Source organism: Carcharodon carcharias, chromosome 14 (assembly GCF_017639515.1).
Source record: "Carcharodon carcharias isolate sCarCar2 chromosome 14, sCarCar2.pri, whole genome shotgun sequence".
NCBI classification, from domain to species: Eukaryota; Metazoa; Chordata; class Chondrichthyes; order Lamniformes; family Lamnidae; genus Carcharodon; species Carcharodon carcharias.
Genome location: NC_054480.1, coordinates 39769964 through 39795243, shown reverse-complemented (window position 1 = coordinate 39795243; position 25280 = coordinate 39769964). Strand labels below are relative to the sequence as shown.

The window sequence follows — 25280 nt, the reverse complement described above, 5'->3', positions numbered from 1 at the left end:
GAGAGTCCAAGATTTTGACCCAGTGACAGTGAAGGAATGGCAGTATATTTTCAAGTCAGGATGGTGAGTGACTTGGAGGGGAACTTCCAGGTGGTAGTGTTCCTATCGTTTGCTGCCCTTGTCCTCCTAGATGGTAGTGATCGTGGGTTTGGAAGGTGCTGTCTAAGGAGCCTTGGTGAATTCCTGCAGTCCATCTAGTAAATGGTACTGTGCGTCGGTGGTGGAGAGAGTGAATGTTTGTGGATGTGGTGCCAATCAAGCCGGCTGCTTTGTCCTGGCTGGTGTAGCCCGAGTAAGTGTGATATCTGTTTGTGCTGAAGTATGATTTTTAAATAATTTGTACTTATGGATTACCTGTGAACATATTAAATTGGATGCTATGCTTTTCCATAACCATAACCATAGATGGACAATACATTATTGTGATGCTAAGCTGGCCCCATGCAGTCAGGAAACTGAAGTACTTAATTGGCTGTTGAGCATTTTGGGATGTCCTAAAACTGTGTAATGCATTATATAAATGCAACTTCACTCTCTTTTCTTTTTTTCTCAGTATAGACCTAGATTGAATTTGGGATCCACCTGGTCTCCATGATTCAACTATGCACTGTTTAGAACCAGCAAAGCTGCAATTTATCTGTCATAATTAATTTCAAAGTTCTACTGATTCAAGATTCTGACCAGAGACACTTTAGTCTGTAAAGCTCAGGACCATATCAGTTAATGTATTTTACTACTATTTTTACAAAATAACCTTATGTTCTGCTTAGTTTCTAATATCAGCACATTGGTATTTACTGCTGAAAAATAGTATGTCCTACAAAGCAACTATTTCAGAATGCAAAACTTTTTTTACAAAGACTAGCCTAACTTGTACATACATTTATATTCTCTTTTTCAGAAATAAATTTGACATTGAAAAATAGCTTACACAACAAGCTCACACACTCAGCTTCAGAGTAGAATGCACCTAAGTGCAGAAGGTCATCATAACCCTACCTGAACATAGCATCATAACAGAAGTTGAATAACCCTTCTTTCTTCCAGGCATTCTTTGTTCCATTTTCATCAATCAGTAAAATTGTTTTAAGATTAGACAGAAATGCCTGTGTCAATGAAGAAAGGTTTTTCCCTTGAAGTTGCCTGACATAAACAAAAATAATCAGCATTAACAATCACAAAATGCCTTTAAGTTCATAATTTAGAGATTCCTGAACAAGCAGTAACTCAATAAATAATTTTTAATTTTCCTGGACTATAATACCTCTTAAATGTGTTATAAATGAACTGTTTTTTGTTAAGCCATGATGTGAGGCTACAAATGGCCAAGGGGAAGTTTGATAATGAGCTGTGAATGCACCATTATCTTTCTTGTAACTATTAACCTTCTTACAAAACTTTATAAAGCAACATTCACACTGATTAAAACTTGCTTACAGGGAAGTCACTATATAATTGTTCCCTATTGTAAGCTGCTTTACATATAGCTGTAACCTTTGTGGTTTTGCTTCATACTGATGCAACTATAGTGGCTCCAAAACAAAGTAGAGAGAGATTTGGATTTTTCCTTCACACCCGATTTATATTACACACATTTTATCTTTGGAGCAAAACCAAATTTACTTCAGAACTCAGTTTTTATCATTCTTTGGAACAAATATCCCTGTTTACCTCCCTGGATATCTTGGCACTGTAAAGGAGGTGAAAGCAGTTGTTTTCAAATATGGATAACAATTGAGATTCATCATCTCACCAAATTTCCACAACACCTCTCTGCCTCTTCTGACAGGCGGCACTAATTCTCTGAAGGCTAGCCACGAGCAGCAGTGATACAAACACTGCCATTTTCAAGGGATGAACTAAATTTGTGTGCCATTAAATAATCAGCAGAATGAAATATGCAAAAAACTCAGTGAGCTAACAAAAAGCTATAGATCCTGCAAGCATTTTAGATGAATGATAATCATATGCATTTAAACCTATTGTGAAATTTAAATCTGTAAATCAATGGTAAGCAAAGGTGAGCACTTTTAATTACACAAGTTTTATTTAGATTTATTTGTCATTTTTTACCTCCATATTTCCTCGTAGGATATAATAAAGTACTTTAATTGAACAATTGCTGTCCCCCTAAGGAACAATCAATGTCTGCTCCGAATAGAACTCAGAAGCTTATAAAACTCATTCTGAAGTAAACTAGATTGTCAAATGTCCCAAATATGCATTGGTTGGATCACAGAATATTTTTATATTTCATTATTGTGTTGTTGGCATCATATTAGCAGGCCAAGGTGATCTTAAATGCTATGAAATCGGGGTAAACAGACAGTTTGAAAATAACTTTATAATGGTTTTTGCTAATCAGATTGAACCAGATTTTTGAAGACAGTGGCCATGCAAAGTGGTTTGTAGCTCCCAGAGTGGTTTTGATGGGCTGGAATTTACTGGTCACACTGATCACTTATTTTAAAATGTGACTTAAGGAGCTAATATTAAGGCAGAAGTGTTAATTTCCCCTTTATGTTCAACTTCTCAGAGATATAACAAATTCATTAAAGTAACAGAATGCATATCTATGCACCACATGGAACCATTGACCCTGATAACAAGCCAGAGGCAGGTTCAGTGTTTTTGATGACGCCTGCACCTGTGGGAAGCAAACCCAAGCATTCATGCCATCACAGACAAAAGTGACATCATTACTGAACCTGGCAAATGTCCTTTCAATGACATGCTTTTAGCATTTATATAAAATGGATTGAAATCCTGGATATCTCTCCAGTAGGGCCTTGGAAGGATCCAGAAGAAAATAATTTGAGGGTGGTGGTGACTTTGACAGGCACTGGTGATGTGTGGCCACTAGCTCCAGCAGGGAACAGGTCTTCCTCGAGAGGAAGAAGATGTTTGCAACCACCTAAAATGCCAATCTCAACTTTCTCTGCACTGCTCCTCTACTGCCGAGTATCTGTTAGTCTCACGCTATTACTTGGGAAGTATCTTCTGCAACCTCAGCCTTTCAGCTGCTTCTCCCCTCTGTCTGTCACCTACAGCTCCACAGCAGGCTCCTGCTGCTGTTAATGGTCATCATGCTCCTTGTCTGAGATCCAATCAAAGGAAGCCATGGCACCATTCATCCTGATCGTGAGCCTTAATACCTCCAAAGTGTGCAAATTAGCCTCTCAATGCAAGTATTCTCAATAAATCCTTTCCCAATGGGAGGTAACAAAGCAACTGTGAGCACAGAGCATTTGTTGATATCTGCAAGCCTGTCTTTTAATGAGCTCCATGAATGGTGATCAGTCATCTAACCTTCATTTCAATGGCAAGTATCATGAAGACCAAAAAACCCTTGCAGGCCATGTTAGATTTAAATCCTTCTGAAAATCTTCAAATTTCTTTATTTAAATATTAAAAGCAGGACCTGTCTGGTGGATGAGATTATGCACATGCATCGAAAGTGCCTGATTTAAACCTGGAAGATGGCATGCTGGAGCAGGTTTCTGGAGGAGTTGACATTTTCACTGACTTTAGTGACCCTCCTGAACCCAAACTGCACTATTCACTGTCACAATTCCCCACATTGTTTCTTGTTAATAGTCTCTGCACCAATTGAGATGGAAATGTTGTAGGATTTACACCAATGACGGTATAACTACTATTGAATATCTACCTCGTGGTTTTGCATTCAGGAACATTTTAACTCTCCAGCTCACAATGGCAAATGATTTTCCAATGTGAGAAAAGTCACTTTAAGTAAAAAATTGAACATTTCTGCTCTCCTGAACTTTCATAGCATCACTCCTGAGTATGGAGAATTCCATTGTCCTACACACTCTAGGTATTATTCTGAATTAAAGTTCACCTCGTAACATTTATGTCATAGCTGCTGCTCTACAGAACAAAAGTTACATGGGAAGTACGAGTTATTTTTGCAATATAACTTTTGGAAGGATGCATCAAAATCAAGGCCAAAATCTTATGCTGTTTGTGTGGGTACGCACCCGACCCGAAATCACGCGAGAAGATGTCGGGCCGGCGTGCATCCCAAGGTCATCGCCTCACACACAACATTTCGGTCGGCAGACTGGCGCGGGAGTCAGAAGCATGCCTGCTGACAATCAAGTAGCAAATTAAGCCCTTTAGGGAGCCACTTGTCAGCGATTTTACGTGGCCTGTCCACTTTTACGGTTGGCGGATGGGCAAAACGGCCAGGCGGCCTTCACATTTTCACTACAAGTTACATCCAGGGCGTGATGAAAAGTCTGGGGCTAAATAAAATAAAAGAAGATGTTGGAGGAATGATCTGCTATGTAGTCTGCTGCCAGGTGCTTGTATTTACAATATTGTCATACTTTGCAGCAGCTTATTGAGCTCATTTCATTTTTAAATTACTGCAGCTCCCTGAGGCAGCTCCACAGCAGCTGTCAGCCTTCAAGGAGGGCAAGCCCACACCTTCCATTCTCTTGGCGCCTGCCCTCTTCCTGCACCCCCACCCCCCAGCAGTGTTGAGACTTTCTTAGCGTGCGTTTCACACTGGCTGGCCGTTAATTGGCCAGCTAGCGTGAAATTGCGTTCGGGGGCTGATTGTGGCAGAAGCGCATTTCGCGCCCACTTCCGGGCCAGCTGATCACACGCACCTGACGAATGTAAGATTCAGGCCCAAGTGAAGCCTGGGCTAACATGGGAAACAGGAAATGTAACTTTAGCTCACTTACTCCATCATATGACTGGACAGGGATAGTGAAGAAAAGCACGTCTGTGAAAGGGAAAAACTGTCTCGATGGCACATAATCATCCTATTTAAGAAATATTGACATGTGCCAACAGACTGTTGTGCATGCAGCCTCATTCACATCTTCCTGATATATTTGTGCATTTTAAACTCCCATCATTTTAGAAAAATAATCTTCAGCTCCAATTTCGGCTGAATTTTGAATGCGAACAATGATGGCTATGGAAAGCGATATTTTGAGAGTGTGTCATGGTCTCACCAATGACAAGGAATCAATCAATCAAGTTAATCCTCAAGAGTGTCAAGAAAGAAAAAAAATTAAAATGAGTGACAAAAACCCTGAAAATCAATTGCAAAATATTTTGTTTGCCTCTGCAAATTCAGTACCAAGCTTGAATTACATTTTGGAAAGATGCATGTGCCTATGTAACTGTAAATGATAATTTATGTAGCTAACCATTGTTTTTATGTTTCACTTATCTGAATTATTGCTTTATTTGAAATGGAACTCATTTCCATACAATAAAGTCATTTAGCCCATCACATACTTCAGTGGAAATTAGAATGGATCTATTACCATGCCATTGATTTCCTTCTCGAAATCTTTATAATATATATTCCGTGACTGCAGGATACTTACGTTTTCATCAAAGCTTTTTCTTTGCTGTGATCATGGTTAGGAAACTGAAGGTTGAAGATTCTATCCATTAAAAGTAATGCATACTTTGTGAAGTTCAGCTTTGCACTGGATTCTGTCACAACTGAATCGAATGAATGAGGATCAAGTAATACCGTTATAAATCGTCCTGCTATTTGGATCTAAGTGAAAAAAAATCAACAGCCTTGTATTAGAATTCCCCATAATGAAATCCACACAGTTTGCTCTTGTGAGCAGAATTGTCCCACATTTGCACTGAGTGCGATAGCGGGCTTGGAAAAGGACATTTTACCTGCTGGCCGCAACGGCAGCTTTTCATGCCTCTTTGTCTGCTTCCCGCCTCATTAATTATGCAACCACAGGAAACACACCATTTCATCATCTCACTGGCAAGCGGCCTCTGAATTGCCTGCCATGCCTTTACTACACCATTTCCTTGCTCCGGGTGCCATATTTAAAATGCACAGTTCTCAATGCTTACAGCCCAGGACTGCTCCAGTGAAGTCATGGTCCTGAAAGCCAAGAAGAGTTCAGTGACCCATCACTGGAATGCCTTTTAGAGGCCCACCATGATGTCCTCCACCCCAGCTCTGGCTGCAGGAGGTCCAGCAATCTCACCACTCTGGCTTGGGAGGCGATGGCAGTGGTGGTCAATGCCAAAGCTGCACAGAAGAGGTTGGCCATCCAGTGCAAAAAGAGAGTGAATGATATCATCTGTGCCGCCAGTTTAAGGAACCAGCTTATCACTCTAAACTCACACAGTCACAAAGCCATCACACAGACACTGGCATCTCACTCACTGCCAGCTCAAGGGACACCATCACTCACTCTTTCACACACACCCTCACATCTCCATCTCGCTTCATCTCCTCTGGAGACTACCTCCTCAGCCCTCACCATCTTGAGGCCATTTACATAGATCACCATGTGCCCCCACATACACCCTGGGACATCCCTTCCCCAGTACAGTCCTTGCCCTGCAGCCTGTTCTCTTCCCCAAACAAACCCTTGGCCTGCAGCCATTAAAAAGACACTCCTGCCTGGCCTGGTGGATAGAGACCTGCCCGTGAGCTCCCCTAAAAACGATGTGGTGCTGCCTGAGAAGCCTGGCGCTGATGACTATGAGTGCTGCCCGAAGCAAGGTAGACAAACAAACCTCGAAGTCCCGAGCGAAGTGCAGCTTCACATCACTTATGTACATACATCGATGTGATAGATGCTCCATCGTGGGGGGATGATTCTGGTCAGCTGGTCTTATAATGATATGCAGATGTATGAAAATGAAGTTCCCGACGTCCGGTGGTGGGAAACACGGCCTGCTCTTGACAGGCTTAGCGGACGTTTGCAAACTGGTTTCACGACGACGTGAAACTGATTTTTGTCCTTCCTGCCATTTTGTCCGCTGATGCCTGCCATGATGTCTGACGCCAACAGGCATGGAAAATTCCACCCTATATTTTGTTAAAATGTTGGAGGTTAGAGTGGACAGTGTGGGTGTTTCTAAAAAAATTTTTCCACCATACAGGGACTTTTGTTTTCAAAGAAACAAGAGATGTATTAGAAAATGCTTGAGATGGTTTGAAAGTGACATATTTTAAAATAATTATAGATCCGTGAAAATTTATTTATTTATAATTTCTATTATGATAATTAGTTTTAAGCACATTGGAAGTTTAAATAGTCCATTCCATCTTGTTAATATTCCCCTGAAACTGCAATAAAGGGAGTTTTGTGATACTTAAAACTTGACAGTCTTCAGAGTATCTACCCTTTTCTTTCCAGTTTCATTTGTTAATTTTTAACTGAGAAAATATTGCTATTTAGGAAATCTCTGCAAGTATTATGAAAAAGATTTACATGACAAATTGAAACATTTTGAAATCTTAAATCTGCACATAGGTTTCTGTCCATAAAGCTTCACTTCCGGTTGTTTATGCACTTTTTACAGACATTCATGCCTATTTTTAACAATCACAAAGGGCATCTTATCTCTCTCAAAGGACACTTGACCTCTCCCAAGTACCACCTTCCATCTTCCAAAAGGCAACATACCTTCCCGCAAAGGTAATCCGGGACCACCTCCAAAGTAATACTTTACCTCTCCAAAAGGGTACCTTGGCTATCCAAATGAATTCACAAAGTTCAGACCTGCTCCTACCAGGTCTAATCTGCACATGTCGGGCTTCAAACACCTCACCCACCAAAATCACCCAAGTGGAGGTAGCTGCTGATTTCTATGGGCAGCTGCCTCCATAAAAATGTACATATGCAAGTCCCGTCCTGGGCCCATTCCTGGCCCAGGATAGTGGTAGGTGCTGTGTTTGGGGGCAGGACCTGTATATTTTGGCCTCTTGCTCCATTTTTGCCATGACAGAGAGGCTCTCCATTATGGTGAAAATCCAAGCCCATGTCTTAGGGGTCATTATCAATGTGTGTAGATGGTGTCTCAGGTGGAGAACTCTACCAGCAGCACATGCAGCAGTTTGAAAATTGATCTAACAGTACTGCAGACTACCCTGCAGCAGTTCTAGGGACATTTGCAGTAAAACTCTCATGTTAGACACCTTAGGACCAACTTTGCTATGTTAATGGATGTTCAGACAGCTTCCAAAAGTAGCATTGTAACTTTTGATCTTTTAATGTTTTTAGAAGCAGAGCTAGGCACCAATGCCTGTGGTACAGAACAAACAAGTAGCTTACAACACTGGCCTGATATAGGTAGCATGGATAGATTTATTCCTTGGGAATTTAGGTGCTGAGCTTGAGCAGGGAACTCTAGTGATTCTCTTGAGTGATGGAGAGAAAATTGCAATGTTAGAGCAAGAACCTACTGAAGAGAGGGCCAACTCACATTCTTTATCAATTATAGTGGAAGACTATCACCTATTTCTTGCTCGAAAAACAGCTAAAGGCAATTGAAAGTCTGATGGGAATCTTGTCTGCCTGAATCAACTTTCAGGCAGGATTTTAAATGGGCTCCCAGCACACCGCCCAACATAATCAGGAGGACACCAAAATCATTGAAAAGGGGAAGTGTAATGAACTTGATGTACAGGTTTCTTACTTGAAACAGATTACTTTATCACAAAGCTCTTTTAGGGGCTACATGCTTGAACCAGGTCCATGACTAGAAAGCTCCACTCCCAGGATTACCCATGCTTACAGCTCATTCGTCAGAACAATCATGTGACCCTTAAAGGCAGTAGGAAAGGTAATACCACTAATCACTACATTTCCTCCCCCTTTAGTTTTTTTTTATATTTCCTATTTACAAAGAGTATTTTAATCCAGGTCATGTGACTAAAGAGTAAGTCTCTCAGGTGGTTTTCTAATTTGGTTAGAGCAGTGTAGATCTACCACTTGGGATTCTCCCACTGGATCGACATGATCAGGAGCTGCAGCATCAGGGACATCCTTAAACAGTGGCAGTACAGGATTAGATAATTCAACAGAGACATCAGATATGTCTATTCTAGGTCGATCTGTCACCTTAGGGATTAAAAGATCGACATCAATTACAGGCAGAATAGCTGGTTGTTGGAATGTTCCACTACTCCTTAGATGACCCACATGTTTCCAAACAATCCGGTCTTCCACTTCCACTTGGAATGACAAAGGTCCATTTTCAGAGACCATTACACCAGGAACCCAGCTAAGTTCATTTCCAAAATTCCGCACGAAAGCTGTATCTTCCACAGTAAATCTTCGAGCTTTGCTATGAATATCATGATTCAATTTTTGACTGCTCCGATTCTTCTCTACCTTCCCCTCTAAGTTTGGAAACACCAGACTTAACCTTGTACGAAAGTGGCATTTAATCAGTAATTCAGACGGTGTTGCATTAGGAGTCATACAATAATTGAGAAGAAAATGTGAAAGTCAAGTTTCTAAAGTACCTTCAGATAACTTCTTCATTCCTGATTTGAAAGTTGGCACTATTCTTTCTGCTAACCCATTTGATGAGGGATGATATGGTGCTGTTTTATTATGCTTAATTCCATTTAAACTTGTGAATCTCTGAAATTGTGGACTAGTGAAGACAGTACCTTTATCCGCGACAATGACTTCCGGTAGGCCATGTACACTAAAACATTGGCGCAGTTTTTCAATAGCTGCACACAATGTCAGTGATCTAACTTCATACATACACATCCATCCACTTAGAATGCGTATCGATGATCAATAAAAAGATGGTACCTAAAAATGGACCTACATAGTCTATATGTGGTCTAACCCAGAGTCGACCAGGCCACTCCCACAGATGCAGTGGAGTTGAAAGGGCAACTTCTGTTAATGCAGACATTGAATACAGTGCTTGACCTTGCTTTCAATGTCACTGTCAATGCCTGGCCACCAGATATAGCTTCGCACAAGCATCTTCATCTTCAATATGCCTGAATGCACGCTGTGAAACTCTGCCATGAGTGGTTCTCTTCCTTGTGAAGGGACAACGACTCTTGATTCCCACAACAAGATTCCATCTTGACAACTTAACTGTGATTTATGGGCATGGAATGGTCTATCTCATTGGACATTGGTGTATTTGACCATTCTTGCAATACCAGATCTCGGACTTTTGACAAAATTGGATCCCTGTTTGTCCAATTCCTCATTGCTTCACACTGACAGGTGAAGAGCCCAAGAAGTTCAGCAAAAGCACAACTTCTTGTGGCACTGGGGCATGTATAATGCTATCTGGCAATGGAAGACGACTGAGTGCTTCTGCATTTGCAATGTGCACACAAGGACGGTACATAATATCAAAGCCCAACGTTGAATTCCTGCTGAGGCTATTGGCGGAATTTTATCCTCACTGAATAAACCCATTAGTGGTTTATGGTTCAATACTATGGTGAAATGTCATCCATGCACGTACTGATGGAATTTCTTCACTCCAAATATTATGGATAAACCTTCCTTTTCAAGTTGTGAATAACCTTTCTTGGCTGCAAAGAGGGTTCTGGGGACATAGCCTATTGGCCTTTCGGAACCATGTTTCATCCTGTATGACAACACAGCTCCCACCCCATAAGGAGATGCATCACAAGTTAATATTAATTCTTTTGATGGGTCATAATGTACTAGTAGACTTGATGAGTGCAATAGCTTCTTGACTTTTACAAAGGCTTCTTCCTGTTGCACATTCCATGACCAACGACGGTACTTTTTCAATAATAAGTGTAGAGATGCTAACACTGTTGACAAATTTGGCAAGAAGCGACCATAATAATTTATCATGCCCAAAAAGGACTTGAGTTCAGTGACACTGGTTGGAGGGGGTGACTCTTTGATTACCCTGACTTTCTCCTCTACAGGATGCAGCCACTGGGCATCCACTCAGTGACCCAAGTAAGTGACTCTTATCGCTTGGAATGTACATTTCTCTTCCTTCCTTCAATCATATAACCACTTCCAAAAATCTTCTAAAAACCTCCTCAAGGTTGGCCAAATATTCGGCTTCTGTTGATACTGTGACCAGAACATCATCCAGATACACTACTACTCAGGGAAGTCCTTGCAATAGGCTTTCCAAAGTCCGTTAGAAGATTGCACATGCAGATGATACATCAAAGGGTAAGCGTGTATATTGGTACATGCCTTTATGCGTGCTGATGGTTAGAAACCCTCTAGATGAACTGTTCAACTCTAGCTGTTGGTATGCATGGCTCATGTCCAGTTGGGTGTAGGATCTTCCTCCAGCAAGTTTAATATACAAATCTTCTATCCCTGGGTTAGGATATTTATCTTTAGCCTTTAGCCTTTAGCAGTTCATGGTTAATTTGTAGTCTTCGCAAATGCAAATAGTTTGATCAGGTTTCATCACAGGGACAAAAGCACAATACTCCGGATGCTGGAAATCTAGAACAAAAACAAAAATATCTGGAAAAACTCAGCAGGTCTGACAGCATCTGCCTCCTCACCGCAGATGCTGTCAGACCTGCTGAGTTTTTCCAGGTATTATTGTTTTTGTTCATCACAGGGACCATGGGCACTACACATTCTGAAAATTGAACTGGTTGGATGATGCCTAGCTTCTCCAAATGGTTCAATTCTTCATCCACCTTCTCCTTTAGGGCATAGGGCACAGGTCTGGCCTTAAAAACCGAGGTGTTGCCTCCAAATCTACATATATTTTTGTTTGTAAGCCTTTTATCTTTCTGAATTCATCACAAAATACACTGTCTTACTTCCTTAACAGCTCAGGAATTCCATCTGCTCTCACTTGAAATATTTCTGACCAGTTGAGCTTAATTTTTTGTAACCAATCATGGCCCAGAAGACTAGGTCCTTCACCTGTTACTATGATCACTGGAAGCTAAGCTGTCTGTTGCTCATAGGGCACAGGTACTTTGACGATACCCTTTACCTATATTTACTCTCCAGTGCATGTCTTGATTCTGGAGAGTCAATACAGGTAAAGGCTTACAAGCAAAAATATATGTAGATTTGGAGCCGCGGTTTGCTCCAGATTCAATGGCTGGGTACCTTGATTTAGTATTTAAATGTGTGTTCCCCCACCACTGTGGCCGAGGCTCCCATTTCTACCTCCATGACTAGAGGCCTCCCACTGACCTGAAGGGTGACGGCTATTGGTTCAGTTTTTACTGCTTTGACATTGTATAGGGCTAGATATCAGTCTCAGCAGCTTCTGGTTCAATTATATTGTGCACCTCAGTCATCTTGGTCTGCTGTCTGATTGGCTGTCTCAATTTCGCCCTGCTTTGCTTTATTACCTACCCTTTTTTGTGACAGTAATGGCATTCTGCCTCCTTAAATCTGCAGGTTTCCGGTTCATGGTTACCCCCACATCGGTAACAGATTAATTTCTGCATTGCTGCTGTGATGCTTCCACTAGGCATTTTTGTTTTTCGAGCAGCAAAGACTGTCTTTCACTTCGTTGCTGTCTCTCCGGTTTTTGCGCCATGCCCGGTGGTAGGTTCCCGCCCCAACTGAAGAATGGTGCCATGTTGCACACTCTATAAAGCCTGTGGGTTCCACCCAGTACTTCCCATTGCTAGCGCTATTTCCATGGCGCGCTTCAAATTGATGTTAACTTCTGCAAGTAAATGGCGCTGAATGGAATCGTCGTGAATGCCACAAACTAACCGGTCCCGCAACAGGTCTTTGAGTCTATCTCCAAAGTTGCAGTGCTCAGTCAACTGCTTTAACTTCACTATATAAGTTGCGATGGACTTTCCTGGGTCCCTTATTCTGGAGTTAAACTTAAATTTCTGCATTATTACCAATGGCTTTGGCTGAAAATGCATCTTCACAAAGTCTACCAACTCATTAAAAGAATTAGAATTGGGCGGGTTCGGGGCTGTCAGACTGCGGATGAGGTTATATGCCTTGCTACCACAGACACTTTAAAGAATTGTTTTCTGCTTCTCCTCTGCTGTTATTCCAGTTGCTACACAATAAAAACCAAGGCGCTTTATGTACTGGTTCCAGTCTTCCATGAATGCGTCATAACAGTCGATTCTGCCAAAGAGTGGAATGACTGGTGAGTTTACTTTTCTTACTTTCCTCAAGAATTGAAGTACTCACATTCTCAAGGCGAGGCGCAGTGTCAGAGCTATTATACCCTCTTTGCCAATTGTAATGAACTTGATGTACTGGACAGGTTTCTTATTCGAAACAGCTAACTTTATTACAGAACTCTTTTAGAAACTACATGCTTGAACCTGGTCCATGACTAGAAAGCTCTGCCCCCAGGATTAGGACTCATTCATCAGCACAATCACATGACCGCTAAAGGCAGTAGGAAAGGTTTTACCTACAATCACTACAGAAAGATCATTAAAGGAAGCAAAAAAATAGAATGACAGTCCACTGCACCAAAAAGCAGAAATCAATGAGTTACAGCATGCAAGAAATATAACAATGACATAGTCCTGGTGCATAAATTAACATTACTTTTGACACTGCAACTAGACCTTTCAGTAGGTATTAATTTAACACTTATTAACCTGTTTAACATGAATAAGTTAACAGTGATATATAAACAATAACGATTGTAAAATTTAATCTTACAAGTCTGTAATAATGAAAAATTAGCTGGAAATAAATACTTTCTGTGAACTATTTAACATTTTTTAACTTTCAATTGTTTTGTTTTCACATCATTTTGCCAATGATTCTCAGCATCTTTTCTTCATTCTCCCTACTTTTCTGGAGTAACTTTTAGTAACACCAGATGGCAGTGAAAGTTAGCCTTCTTTGAGGTCTTCTTGTGTACATCTGCCTTGAAGAACCTTCTATAAGGCTGAGCTTTAACATTATACATAACTAACATTTAACAACTGCTTCAGTGACTATGATAGCAAAAAATAGTTTTCCAATTTATCTGCCTTGCTGGGCATGATAATACATTTTAATATATTTCCCTTTCATACAAGTTCAAATTCGAATCATAATATCATAAACATACCAGTTGATAATAGTGATAATAATTCTCTTCACATTAGAATGGTTTAGGTTATTGTATTTTTTACAATTTTATATTTGATTTATTCTTTGTACTAAAACATAACACTGTCCTATTCTTCAATTAAGAATGTGGATGAGTTTAGGTTGTGTACCCAAGGCCAACTGTTTGAGAGATCTGCTGTACTGTTGGTATAGCAGTAACAATAAAAATAAAATTGCCATAGAAGCAGCATTAAATGGAAACAAGTATATTTGGAAATTTGCATATAGAGTTCAGTATCAAAAAGAAAGAGCTCTTACTGTGAAGATGTCTCCATATTTTTTCTTCATTTTCAATAAAAATTTGGCACTATCCTTGCCAAACTCAAAGGCATGCCCCAGCCATGGGACGATACCTTTATCAAGAGGTGGCTCATTTGATAACCTATAGGAACAATTAAAATATTAATTCTTAAGTTTACTGTTACTACTATCACTATTACTCATATGGAAATGAAAACATGTATGCCTGAAAGAAAACATTAACATAAATGGGTTAAAACCTGAATTAAAACACACAGGGGAGCCTAGTTTACAGAAGGGGAAGACTCTGCCTGATGACTTCCTTGAATTCTTTGTGGGCTGTAACACCTCAAGTGGATTGTGGTAAATTCAATCAACCTTGACTTTTAGATGGCAAAGCTTCACATGCAACACTATTAGCTAAACTCAATGTTGTGGGGATTCAGAGTTAATCTATTTGAGATTGGCTGAAGGGTAGAAAAATTGTTAGGAATCCTACTGTAGTCAAAACATGTTGGGGGATGATGGGGAAGTGCTGAGTGGGCTGCCCCAGTGTTGGATGTGAAGATGCTGCTGCTTCTAATTTACATCAATGACTTGGACTCACAATTCCAATGCAAACTGGTTAAATTTGCAGCTAATACAAAACCAGGAAAGGGACAATGGAATCAGTGGATGCAGCTTAAAAGTTATAAAAGACGGTCAAAATAAGCAAGTGGGAAGAGTATAGTAGATGAAATTTAATATGGATAAAAAGTAAACTACTGCACATAAGTAATATAATGGGCAACAGACATTCTTCATAAATGGTGCTAATGTGGCTATGGATGAAGTTGAACAGAAACTTGTTGACTCAAAACCCAATATGTTCACCCAATAAGGAGCAGTGATTCACAAAGGCAATTGAACATTCAGCTACATGGTCAAAACAGAATATAAATTGTGGGAATATGGGTTCACACCACCTGTGTACCTCAATGTCTTAGCTATTAATGGGATTAGGACACAATAAGTTAAAATAGCTTTCAGCTTTGCTGAGCAGGGATGATTTGTGAAGTAGACCGAAGGCAAGGATGAGGAGCTGAAGGAATATGTGAATGCCATTCATTCTTGTCTTGAGGGTCAGGGTAGGAGTTGCTTTGGTCACTGTGATTATAGTAATAAAGGTGATTGATGAGCTTAAGTGGACCATATAATCACGGTAACAGAATAATTAGGAGAAGTTGAGATGAACAAGTGTATCTTCTTGGTGCCATGGTGATACATTCAATGTCACATTCTGTGTCTGTTGATGTATTACGTGTTATTGGTAGTATGCCACTATGTAGAAATGCAGAGATTGTAGGGTTGGTCTAAGAATTTTGAGTGAATCATTGTATGTTGTAGCCACATTGGATTATGGAGTGCCATGTATCTGAGTTCTTATACTGTGGACTTAATAAAGAATCATGTAAGCATACTGGAATCACATGGAATGATTTGCCTGAGCAATCATGTTGGATTGCGTAACATGAGCTACGTAAAGATACAATTCTGCGGTTGGTACAACGGGTGCCTGTGAGCTCCAGTGTTTAAAGTGATGAAAAAAATAGAATAAGAAAGCAGTCCTAATGCAAAACAGATGAAGTCACAATTATGCTGTGCGTCACTCTGAGAAAACAGACAGTGAGAACTACATTCAGTTCCGATCACTGAGAAACAAGGGAGATATTTAAGCAGTTGGAGGCAAAGAAAAGCCACAAGGCTGAAGCTGAGTCTTAAGGGGGTATTTTAACTCTTCCAAAATCAGCTGGAAAACAGTGGGAGAATGGTTTAAATAGAGTGGCTCCATTCCCTGCTCAAGTCCGGCCAATCCCAAGCCTTCGGCAACTTATTCTAAGAGCTAGCCTAAGTGGTTGCTAATGGGTGCATTTAGCATGATAATTTTTAATAGCACAATTATGTCAAAGTAGTTACAAATTGATGAAGAAACGCAACATTATCATTCAATTGAAATAAACTACACTGCAAACCTCCCAAAGTTTCTTTTAGACTAAGATTGAGGTGAAGTACATAATATATTGGCAGTTCCTCCATTAATGACTTTAAATGAAACTGCTTCAAGCAGACGCTGATAGATATGTGTTGGAAGTGAAAAAATAATATGATGTGTGACTGATTTAAAATGTTAAATAATATATAATATATTAATGTATGCAGAACTGTATGTTTATATCAATCCACAATAAATTGGTAGGAAAGAAGAAAGCATCAAGCACTTTTGTGATATATCAGGAACCCACAAAAAATAAAATGAACAACTAAATTAAACTGAAATTTGGTAAATGTCTGAGCCTGTGCCTATCATATCAAGAACATAAAGAAAAAGGTGATCACTTTAGGGAACATTGAACAACAAAGATACCTACACTGGACAATCACAACAGTCTGAGTCAGCCATCCATTGTTCCATGGGCAGCAATTTTCGGTGGGCGTGTGGGGCCTGGGCCAACTCGTTGATGCATAAAATAACACGGGGTGATGTCAGGTGTGCATCCCGACGTCACCCCGTGTCATTTAGATTCTCAGTTTGGCGGACACACAGCTGAGTCGGCTGCGTGCTCACCGAACTGTCAGCGGCCACTAAAGGCCTTTAGAAAAGTAATTTACCTAATTAATGGGCTTGTCTGTCCAACCTTACAGCTGGTGGGCAGGCGAAGAGCCCAGGCGGCCTTCCAAAAAGACATGAAACCTCCTCCACAGGTGGGATGAGGTTTCATGAGGGATTTAAAATGTTTGGAAAGTTTTTAAATAAAATAATGGACATGTCCCAGCTCATGTGACAGTATCACATGAGGGGACATCTCAGGAATATTTTTTTCTGCCTTTGATAACATTTTCACACTTGAGCTGATCTCCCTGAGGCAGCACTTTGCCTCAGGGAGATCTGTACACTCTTTCGCGTGCATTCCTGGCTCAGGGAATTCCCCCCACCCCCGGCCGCTTAGGGAGCGCACAGCGCTTCCTGGTGGACGTCATGCTGGGCGGGCTTTAATTGGCCCGCCCACATAAAATGTCAGTGCGCCCCCAACTGGGGGTGCCTATCGGGAACTCGCCCGCCCTTGCCCACTCCCACACAACCCTCCCAATAGGGGGAAAATGCTGCCTCACGTTATAATGAAGCAATGAAAACCAGCAAGGAGAAAGACAAAAATGGAAGAGAAGGGAACAGGGATTTTCTACCTTGCAGATTTTTCAGTTGAACTGGAATTGACCACACTGAAAATTACTCAGTGACATGCTTTGCTGCATTTCTGGTTTTTATTTTGATTTTCCTACTTCCTGTTAAGCACTGGAATTGTCAATACGCCTTGCTCATATATGGCAGGGTGTTTTTTTAGAAATTAAGAAAATGCATCCTCTAATGGACTTCCTGCTAGTTACTCCCTGGCACCTAGTGTTGCTATGGTGCTTGAGAGTTGAGATGGAGATTGAAATCACCAAGAAAGAAGCCGCTCAGAGAGAAGCTGAGGGAGGAAACAAAGAAGGATATTTTAGTGAGAAACTGGGGGTGAGGCTTCAGAGGGGCACAGAGAAAGAGGATTTTAAAGGAGAGATAAATAGGGTGGAGAAAGGAGAGTTGATTGAAGAAGAGGGGGGCACCAGGGGTGTAGCAGGAGAGACCAAGGGCAAGATTTTAAGAGAGAGGGGCAGGGTGGACTGCGCGCATCCCCCCAACCCTCGGTTAAAAAGTTCTCAGAACTAAAGTCTGCGCCGCAGCAATAACACGCTGCAGGCAGCAACAGCAAGGAGAGTGTGAGACTTCTGTCTCTCCCTGGGAGGAAGTACTGCTGTTGGGAGCTGCCAGAGCTCTTGCTGTCCTGGCAGCACCAGAGATCTGTAGTGGGCACTGCTCGGACTGCAAGCAGGCTCAGGATGGATCCCAGACACAGGCAAGTGAGGGATATCAGGCAGAGAGGAATCAGGCACCTTAGGGAGGGGGCAAAGATGGGTGGGGGGTAGGTTTTGCAGTACTGGTGGGGAGGAAAGAAGGGGATACTATCTTTGATTTTTGTGGGGAGGGTGTCCCTGATGAGCAAAGGCTACCCTCAAAGATAGCACCCCCTTCCTGCTCATTCCAAAATGTTTTGAAAAAACAGGTTGCTCACCCTTGCGTGTCTGCCCACCCCAACCGTGTTATGGCGTGGGCAGCATAACGTTGAAGTCAGTTGGCTCGTTAACAAGCACAATTGACATTTAATTATTTATGTACATATGGTGGGCGAGCTTCTGATTTCTGCACCCGACCATCCTCCATATTATGGGGGACAGCTTGGGGGTGGGCAAGAAGACAATGGGCTTGCCATCCTTGGTATTTTACATGCCCCCCGCCCCCCCCAACACCCAACTGAAAATATGCCCAGCAGGGTCTTAAAATTCAGCCCCACTATGTGATTTGGTAATTAGGGCCACAGTACCACCATGCTAATCAGAAAACTTTAGCAATTTAATGGAGATTTACTCTTTGTACAATAACTTCACCAACAAAGTAATTTTGATTCTGTATCAATATTTTGGTCAATAAATATGCCCACCTGTGTCATGTTACCAAAATGTAAAGGGCTATTGTTTTGCTGGGAATATAGGGCAGAATTTGTTGCTTGGTGTGCAGGCGTATGCCCAACACGCTGGAGCGTGAAATAGCACGTGATGATGTCCGGCGGGCGTGCGATATTTCAGTCGACGGGCACACACAAGGGTTGGCAGCGTGCCCGCTGACAATTAAGAGGCCTATCAAGGCCATTAACGTATTAATCAGCCATGCTTTTTCACTGTCCGTCCAATGGTTGGTGGGCAGGTGAATCGGCCAAGGGTGGGATAAGATTTCCAATATTAATTTAAAAAATTAAAATGTTTGTACAGAATTTTCATCTGGTATATGCTCTGGTGGCTGATTCTGATGCATGGGCATTTTTCCCCACTTTTTACAATCTTTATTTTTGGCATTTAAATTCTTCATCTCCCTGAGGCAGCTTTCTGCCTTCAGGGACATTTCATTCTGCGCTCCCTTGCACCCGTGCTGACTTCAGTGCTCGCCTTCCTCCCGCCCCCATCCCAGCGAAGCTGGGCCTTTCAGTGCACCTTTCATGCTGGCTGGCCGTTAATTGGCCAGCCTGTGTGAAATCGCGGTCGGTGGTCTGTTTCCCAGCTGCTCCCAGGCCCTCCAATCGCGGATGCCCACCAAGCTAAAAATCCTGCCCATAGTATTCTTTATTACTTAAGTTTCATGACAATGTTTCAAGGAGCCAAGTCTATATAACTACCCAAATATATTTTTCAATGTTTGAAACATCAGTTGAATGTTCAAGCATTTACTTGGAAACAGTATTCAAATAATCACAAATCCTGCAAACTGCTCTGATGCTGAGGCAAAATGTATAAAACTGCGGGACATGACCCTGGTGGGAATAAAGACATTAAGAAAGCAAACAGAGAAATTTAATATGAAGCCGTGTGCTAATCTCAGCATCAGAATTTTAAGCCTGGACAGAATACAAGGCAATTGGGAATGTGATGTATGGTTCAAAAATATGACCACAATCAAGGGAGCTTTAATATTATAAACAACAAGAGTAAAATCATAAGGTCAGCAAGACTTTACCATTCTATTTAAATGGCGAGCGTGGAGACAAACCGTGTTATCAGTCAGTGTACTACAATAAAAAATGTTCCTGACCCCAATATTATATAGCAAGAGGTGAGGAATTTACTGGTGCTTCCTATATCAAAAATAAAGGATACCTCATATTGAAGTATACATCAGTAATCCAATTTCAAACTTCAGATGATGTGGTAAACTATGAAATCTTACTGTAGGAAGTATAAAAAATATAAATGCAGGAAACCTGGAATTAAAATTAAAAATGTGGAAATATATGACCAATCCATTAGCATCTGCAATGAGAAAAGACAGATGAATATATTGGGAAGGTCTACATTGGAAACAATGTCTCTTACAGATGCTAATCAATCAACTTTGTATTTACAGTATTTTCTGTTTTTGTGTCATTTGGATATGATATTAGGTCTTAAATGCCCCACACATCAAACACATCATCATGGGAATGCTCAAGTGCCTGGTAGGTAGGAAATAAGGAAAAATCAATCAGCGGGTTTTGCATTATTTGTGTTATATAAATTCAAGTTGTTGCTCTACTTAATATTAATGAAATTCAATTCTCAAACAACTAAGAGCATGAAGCTAGTATAGCATCATGTCTGCTTTCAAACTGATCGTTCCATTTAAGGGAAATGTTCTAAGATAGCTAAATGTTAGGAATTGCAAATTTACTTGAGCGGGCCTACATTCCAAAATTACAGGAACCAATCATTCTGTCATATTATCCTATTATTTTTCAAACAACAATGTCAGTTTGTTCCAATTTGCCTTTTCAAATGTGCTGATAAAACCAGCTGGACATTTCCACTGAGCAGATTTCTGGCTGACGGAAACTGAATGGAAAGAAATGGGTGAAATACAGCTGGGAACTTCCTTCCGACTGAAACAGCCAGAACAATATTCGTAGGTTCACAATATTAGCTGTGAATAAAAACTGGCTTATTTCTTTCCTCAGTGAGGCTCTGTCAAAATTGGCCTCAAGCCTAATCTGTGTACCAGTCAGTGTCCATCTTGCAATTAAGACCTTACCAAAATTGTCCGGCTTGGATGCTGAGCTGGGCCACTAGTAAGCCCTGTGGTGGTAGGGAGGGGAGGTGAATGGGAGAATGGGGAGCATAGGAGTGAGCACAAGGAGACAGTGCCTCATAGTGTTGCTGTGAAGGCAGAAGAAGCCCTCCTTCAGATGAAAGATTGAGCGGAGCATGTGCGGTACATGCAGTATCCAGTTCTGGAAAATTTGATGGTGGGATCTTTAAACAGGCCTCAAGCCCATGACTAGCATATTCAACAGCCCTTACATTTGTTCAAATGTGCATTTCATGCCCAAAATACAGAAGTCATGGAGGCAAATTTCCTGCCTCCATCCTGGAGTCTGTGTTTTAAGTATACTCGCTGCTGACCTTGAATGAAGCCTCCCTGAGGGAATAAGTAATCTCTGTGGAAGGAGTTGCCAAAGGCAAATGATTGCAACATTCTTTCATTGTTTTTTCCTGTGTCAAACTGCAGTGGTATCACCAAGCTATCCAAGCAGCCAAGCACATTTTTGCGTAAAACAAAATAAGGATTGGGGGAATGCACGTAGGGTTAAGGTAGAAACTGAAATATCGAGAACAATTTTTTAAAAATATTTTTAAAACCTAGTTTAGAACATAAAGGGTGGAGCCCACACGTCAGCGCTTAAAATGTCATGTGCTGACATCGCGTGAGCGTCCCGACGTCAACGTGTGGCATTGCGATATTTAGGTCGGCGGGTGCGCACAGCAGCCGGACGCACGCCCGCCCGCCATTAATTAAAGGCCTCGTTAAGGCCCTTAACTTGCCAATCGACGAGGATTTTGAGGGGCCCGTGCGAACTTTGGCTCGGCGCATAGGCCCAACGGGCAAGCAGGTAGGAGATTTTTTATTAAAACTCATGCACTGGGGGTATATGTAGACTCAGAGGGGTTGTTCACGCTTTTCATTAAGTATTTAATGCAGAACGTGTATTAAACTTGCCTGTGTGATTGTTAGCAGTTCAGATCGATTTCCAAACGCTTTTTGTGTTCTTTGAAACCGGTCTGCAGACAGTAATCTTTCTCAGGCCTGCAGCTTTCCAGTGGCCTCTATTTAGCCTGGGTATGGGTTCTGACACTGGAGGCAGCTCCTCTGAGGAGGAAGGGAGGGTTAGAATAAGGGGGAGGCCAGGAGGGGATAATCAGTCTCCAGGAGAGCCACCTTTGGGAGGCCAAGTGCAAGCACAAGGGGCGCAGGGTCAAGAGGTTGTCCAAGGTGCAGGGGGCCACAGAAGATGCCACTATCCTGCTGCCAGGGTATACAGGCGGCGAAGCAGCTACTTCAATATGTCTGAGCTGCAGTGCCGAAGGAGGCTCCGTCTCTCAAGGGAAACAGTCAACTATATCTGTCAAATGATTGGCCCTGAGATATCTCCTAACTGTGTGGGTGGACACCCCATGCCAGCAGCTCTGAAGATCACAGTTGCCCTCCACATCTATGCATCTGGCTCCTTCCAGGACTTGGTGGGTGATCTTTGCGGTGTCTCCCAATCAGCTGTCCACACTTGTGTCAAGCAGGTTACAGACGCTCTGTTCAGCCATGCATTGACCTTCATCCACTTCCACTGTGACCAGGCAAGTCAGGCACAGTGAGCCAGAGGCTTCACGGCCATTGCTGGCTTCCCCCGCGTCCAGGGTGCAATAGACTGCACACATGTGACCATCAAGGCGCCAGCGGGTGAGCCTGGTGCCTTCATCAACAGGAAGGGTTTCCACTCCATGAACATGCAGATAGTGTGTGATCACAGGATGCAGATTCTGCAAGTTTGTGCAAGGTACCCAGGCAGCTCCCATGGCGCCTACATCCTCAGACACTCCCAGGTGCTGGGGCTCTTCAGTGCTCCAGCTCGGCTGGATGGTTAGCTGCTGGGTGACAAGGGCTATCCCCTCAGAAGGTGGCTCATGACACCTCTCCGCCATCCAAGAACAGAAGCTGAGGAGTGCTACAGTAGGAGCCACAGCACCACAAGGGCTGTGGTGGAGAGAGCCATCGGTCTTCTCAAGATGTGCTTCCGTTGCCTGGACCGCTCAAGGGGCGCACTCCAGTACCCCCCAGATCGCGTCTCTGTGATAGTGGTAGCATGCTGCGCTCTGCACAATCTTGTGCTGGAAAGGGGGAATGCAGTTGACAATGAAGACCTTGATGCAGTGGATGCGGCTGCACATGATGAATCCAGCAGTGGCTCAGCGGATGAGGAAGCACAGGGCGATGATGAGGGGCAGCATGCCCACCTGCTGTTACACCAAGAAGGCAGGGACACCTGGGACAACTTAATCCAACGAACATTCAGCAAGCTCCACACACATGGATCAGCAGGACCAGCATTGCCTGGCACTTCCACACGTGGCACTTAGGTGCTACATCTTCCACCTCATCAGCTGCAACTAAGGGTTTAGTACAGAAACATCACTGTCCACTCAAACACTCATGAGATGTCTGTGAAACATAAAAAGACAGCACAAAGGAAATACCCTCAGCCATGGTCAGAAAAGTGGACTTTATTCTGTCCAACATAAAACAGAAGCATCTTTATGACAAACATAAGTATTTGTTCCCTAATCTAAGGCCAACACAAAATCACCAGTGACAAACCCGTGGAGTGCCTAATGTGCCTTATGCTTTTGTTTGAGGTACTACGACTAGGTGCTGCCCCATCGCTCAGAGTGTCTTGTGAGACAGTCTGCTGACTCTGCTGTCCTGTTGGCTTCAATGACCTTGGTGGGCGTCCTCTGGCCCGTGCAGCCTGTGCTGACCCGGCCTGGGAGGGAGTGGCCAGTTCCAGAACTCAACGGATGCAATGTTGACTAGCAAAGGGGCGGAGGAGCTGCTGCCCTCATCTGGAGCGCCTGGAGAGGAGCCCGCAGCAACGACAGGCAGCTGCTGCGCCGACGTGAGGTCACATTGACCTCCCAACTCACCGCAGATGCATGGGCACCAAGTGTTGCCACTTGGTGCCCAGAACATCTCCCACATTGCGAATGACCACCCGTGGCCACTAGCGCTGTGAGGGCTTGCAGGTCTGAGCGTAACCCAATCAGAAGAGTCTCCATCCGATCGAAACCACTCTCCATGAGAGTCGCCAATCTCTCAGCGGAGGAAGCCTGAAGCTCTGTCCTGTGGTTCATGCCTTCACTTACGTTCTGCCTGGATTCCTCTACCACAGAGACCAACTGAAGCACACCCTCATGCAACCCTGCCAGATGCTCCCGCACACCCTGCCACTTGTCCTGCAGCTGCTGCATTGGTGACAACTCCAAGGCACAACATCACTGCCCGACTCTGCATGTGCCTGGTCCCCTACAGCCCTCTGGCTGCTGGCGCCATTGGCACTCTCTGTCCCTGCCATCTCCTCCAGCGATTGTGAAGTGCCCTCTCCACTGTGACCTGGGACAATAGCCAACGTTAAATTCCCCACCGAAGTGTTTGTGTCTGCGCTGGTGCCTGGCTGGCTGAAATGATGTGCCGCAAGTTGCACATCTTGGCCCTCAGGTGTGGAGGGGGGACTGCGGTGTGTATGGGCATGGCCATGCGGTGGTGATGCTGAAATTAATAACAAGGACAGTGCATCAGTTAGCGTTCAGTCAGTAAACATTTCATCCCTTTCCCCCCCCAGCCTCATAAGTCGCTCACCCTTCAAGAACCTAAGGAGACAAACATTTGTGGGGTGGAAAAGAGTCAAGAGGAGGCCCAATCATTAGACGCACATACAGACAGGCTGGTCAGATGACCTCAGGAATGTCACATGGCATGTTATGTGCCATTGGAGTGTGGAGAGTGCAGAGGAAACATTGCAAACGCTTGCGACATTTGCCGTGGAGCACAGGAGATTGACAGGCCACATTATTGATCTTCATACCGTTATGAGGGGCATAGAACAGGTGGGCAGAAGGCAACATTTCCCCTTGGTGCAGGGATGAGTAACGTGGTGGCATTTATTTAAGTTGAGTGCCATGAGGTTGACAGGTGAGGTGCTGAGGACCTTTTGGACAGAGTAATGTGGGGCGCACTGGCTGAAAGGGTGGTGGAGGTACACACCCTCCTAAGATGCAATCAGTCTTTGGCTGTGCAGCAGCGATGCCATGGCATGTTAGGCCATGGGGATAGTGGTCAGAAATGGGATAAGGCGACTTTGGAAGGTGCTGGAGATGCGCATCTTCAAGGGGCTGAGGGATCTTTGTGTATGACCCACACATCTGACTGTATCAGTCTGTGAATGAGCAGTGTTTCAGCATTAACGAGTGCAGCAACCATCAGTGCTTTGGATAGTGGGGAGACAGGGTGGATGGGACTGTGGACCTCAAGTACCTGGCCGGTGGACCCCAGCCTCGCCGCCACCTGCCGCCCTTGCCACCTGCCTCTTCTTCAGCTCCATGGCCTGCTCCTCGAAGGTGGTGAGGCGCTGCAGCACGGTGTGCCCACCACCAGTACGCTGACGCTCCCTTTGGTTGTGCTTAGATTTTGCCTGC

At 43.0% G+C, this 25280-nt stretch overlaps 1 protein-coding gene across 2 annotated transcripts in view; it reads right to left on the bottom strand.

The window, feature by feature from the left end:
* The window catches only part of ptgis (prostaglandin I2 (prostacyclin) synthase), an 85540-nt gene that overhangs the window by 38453 nt on the left and 21807 nt on the right, over positions 1 to 25280 (bottom strand). The window contains exons 2-5 of one of the 2 annotated variants that reach the window (XM_041204456.1): positions 14121 to 14244; positions 6547 to 6841; positions 5373 to 5551; positions 1000 to 1143 (exon numbers count right to left, since the gene is read on the bottom strand). In XM_041204456.1, coding sequence (XP_041060390.1) covers positions 1000 to 1143; positions 5373 to 5551; positions 6547 to 6841; positions 14121 to 14137 — 635 coding nt within the window. In that variant the 5' untranslated portion in view covers positions 14138 to 14244. The remainder of the gene's footprint in view (positions 1 to 999; positions 1144 to 5372; positions 5552 to 6546; positions 6842 to 14120; positions 14245 to 25280) is intronic. The other variant, XM_041204457.1, reaches the window with a different exon arrangement.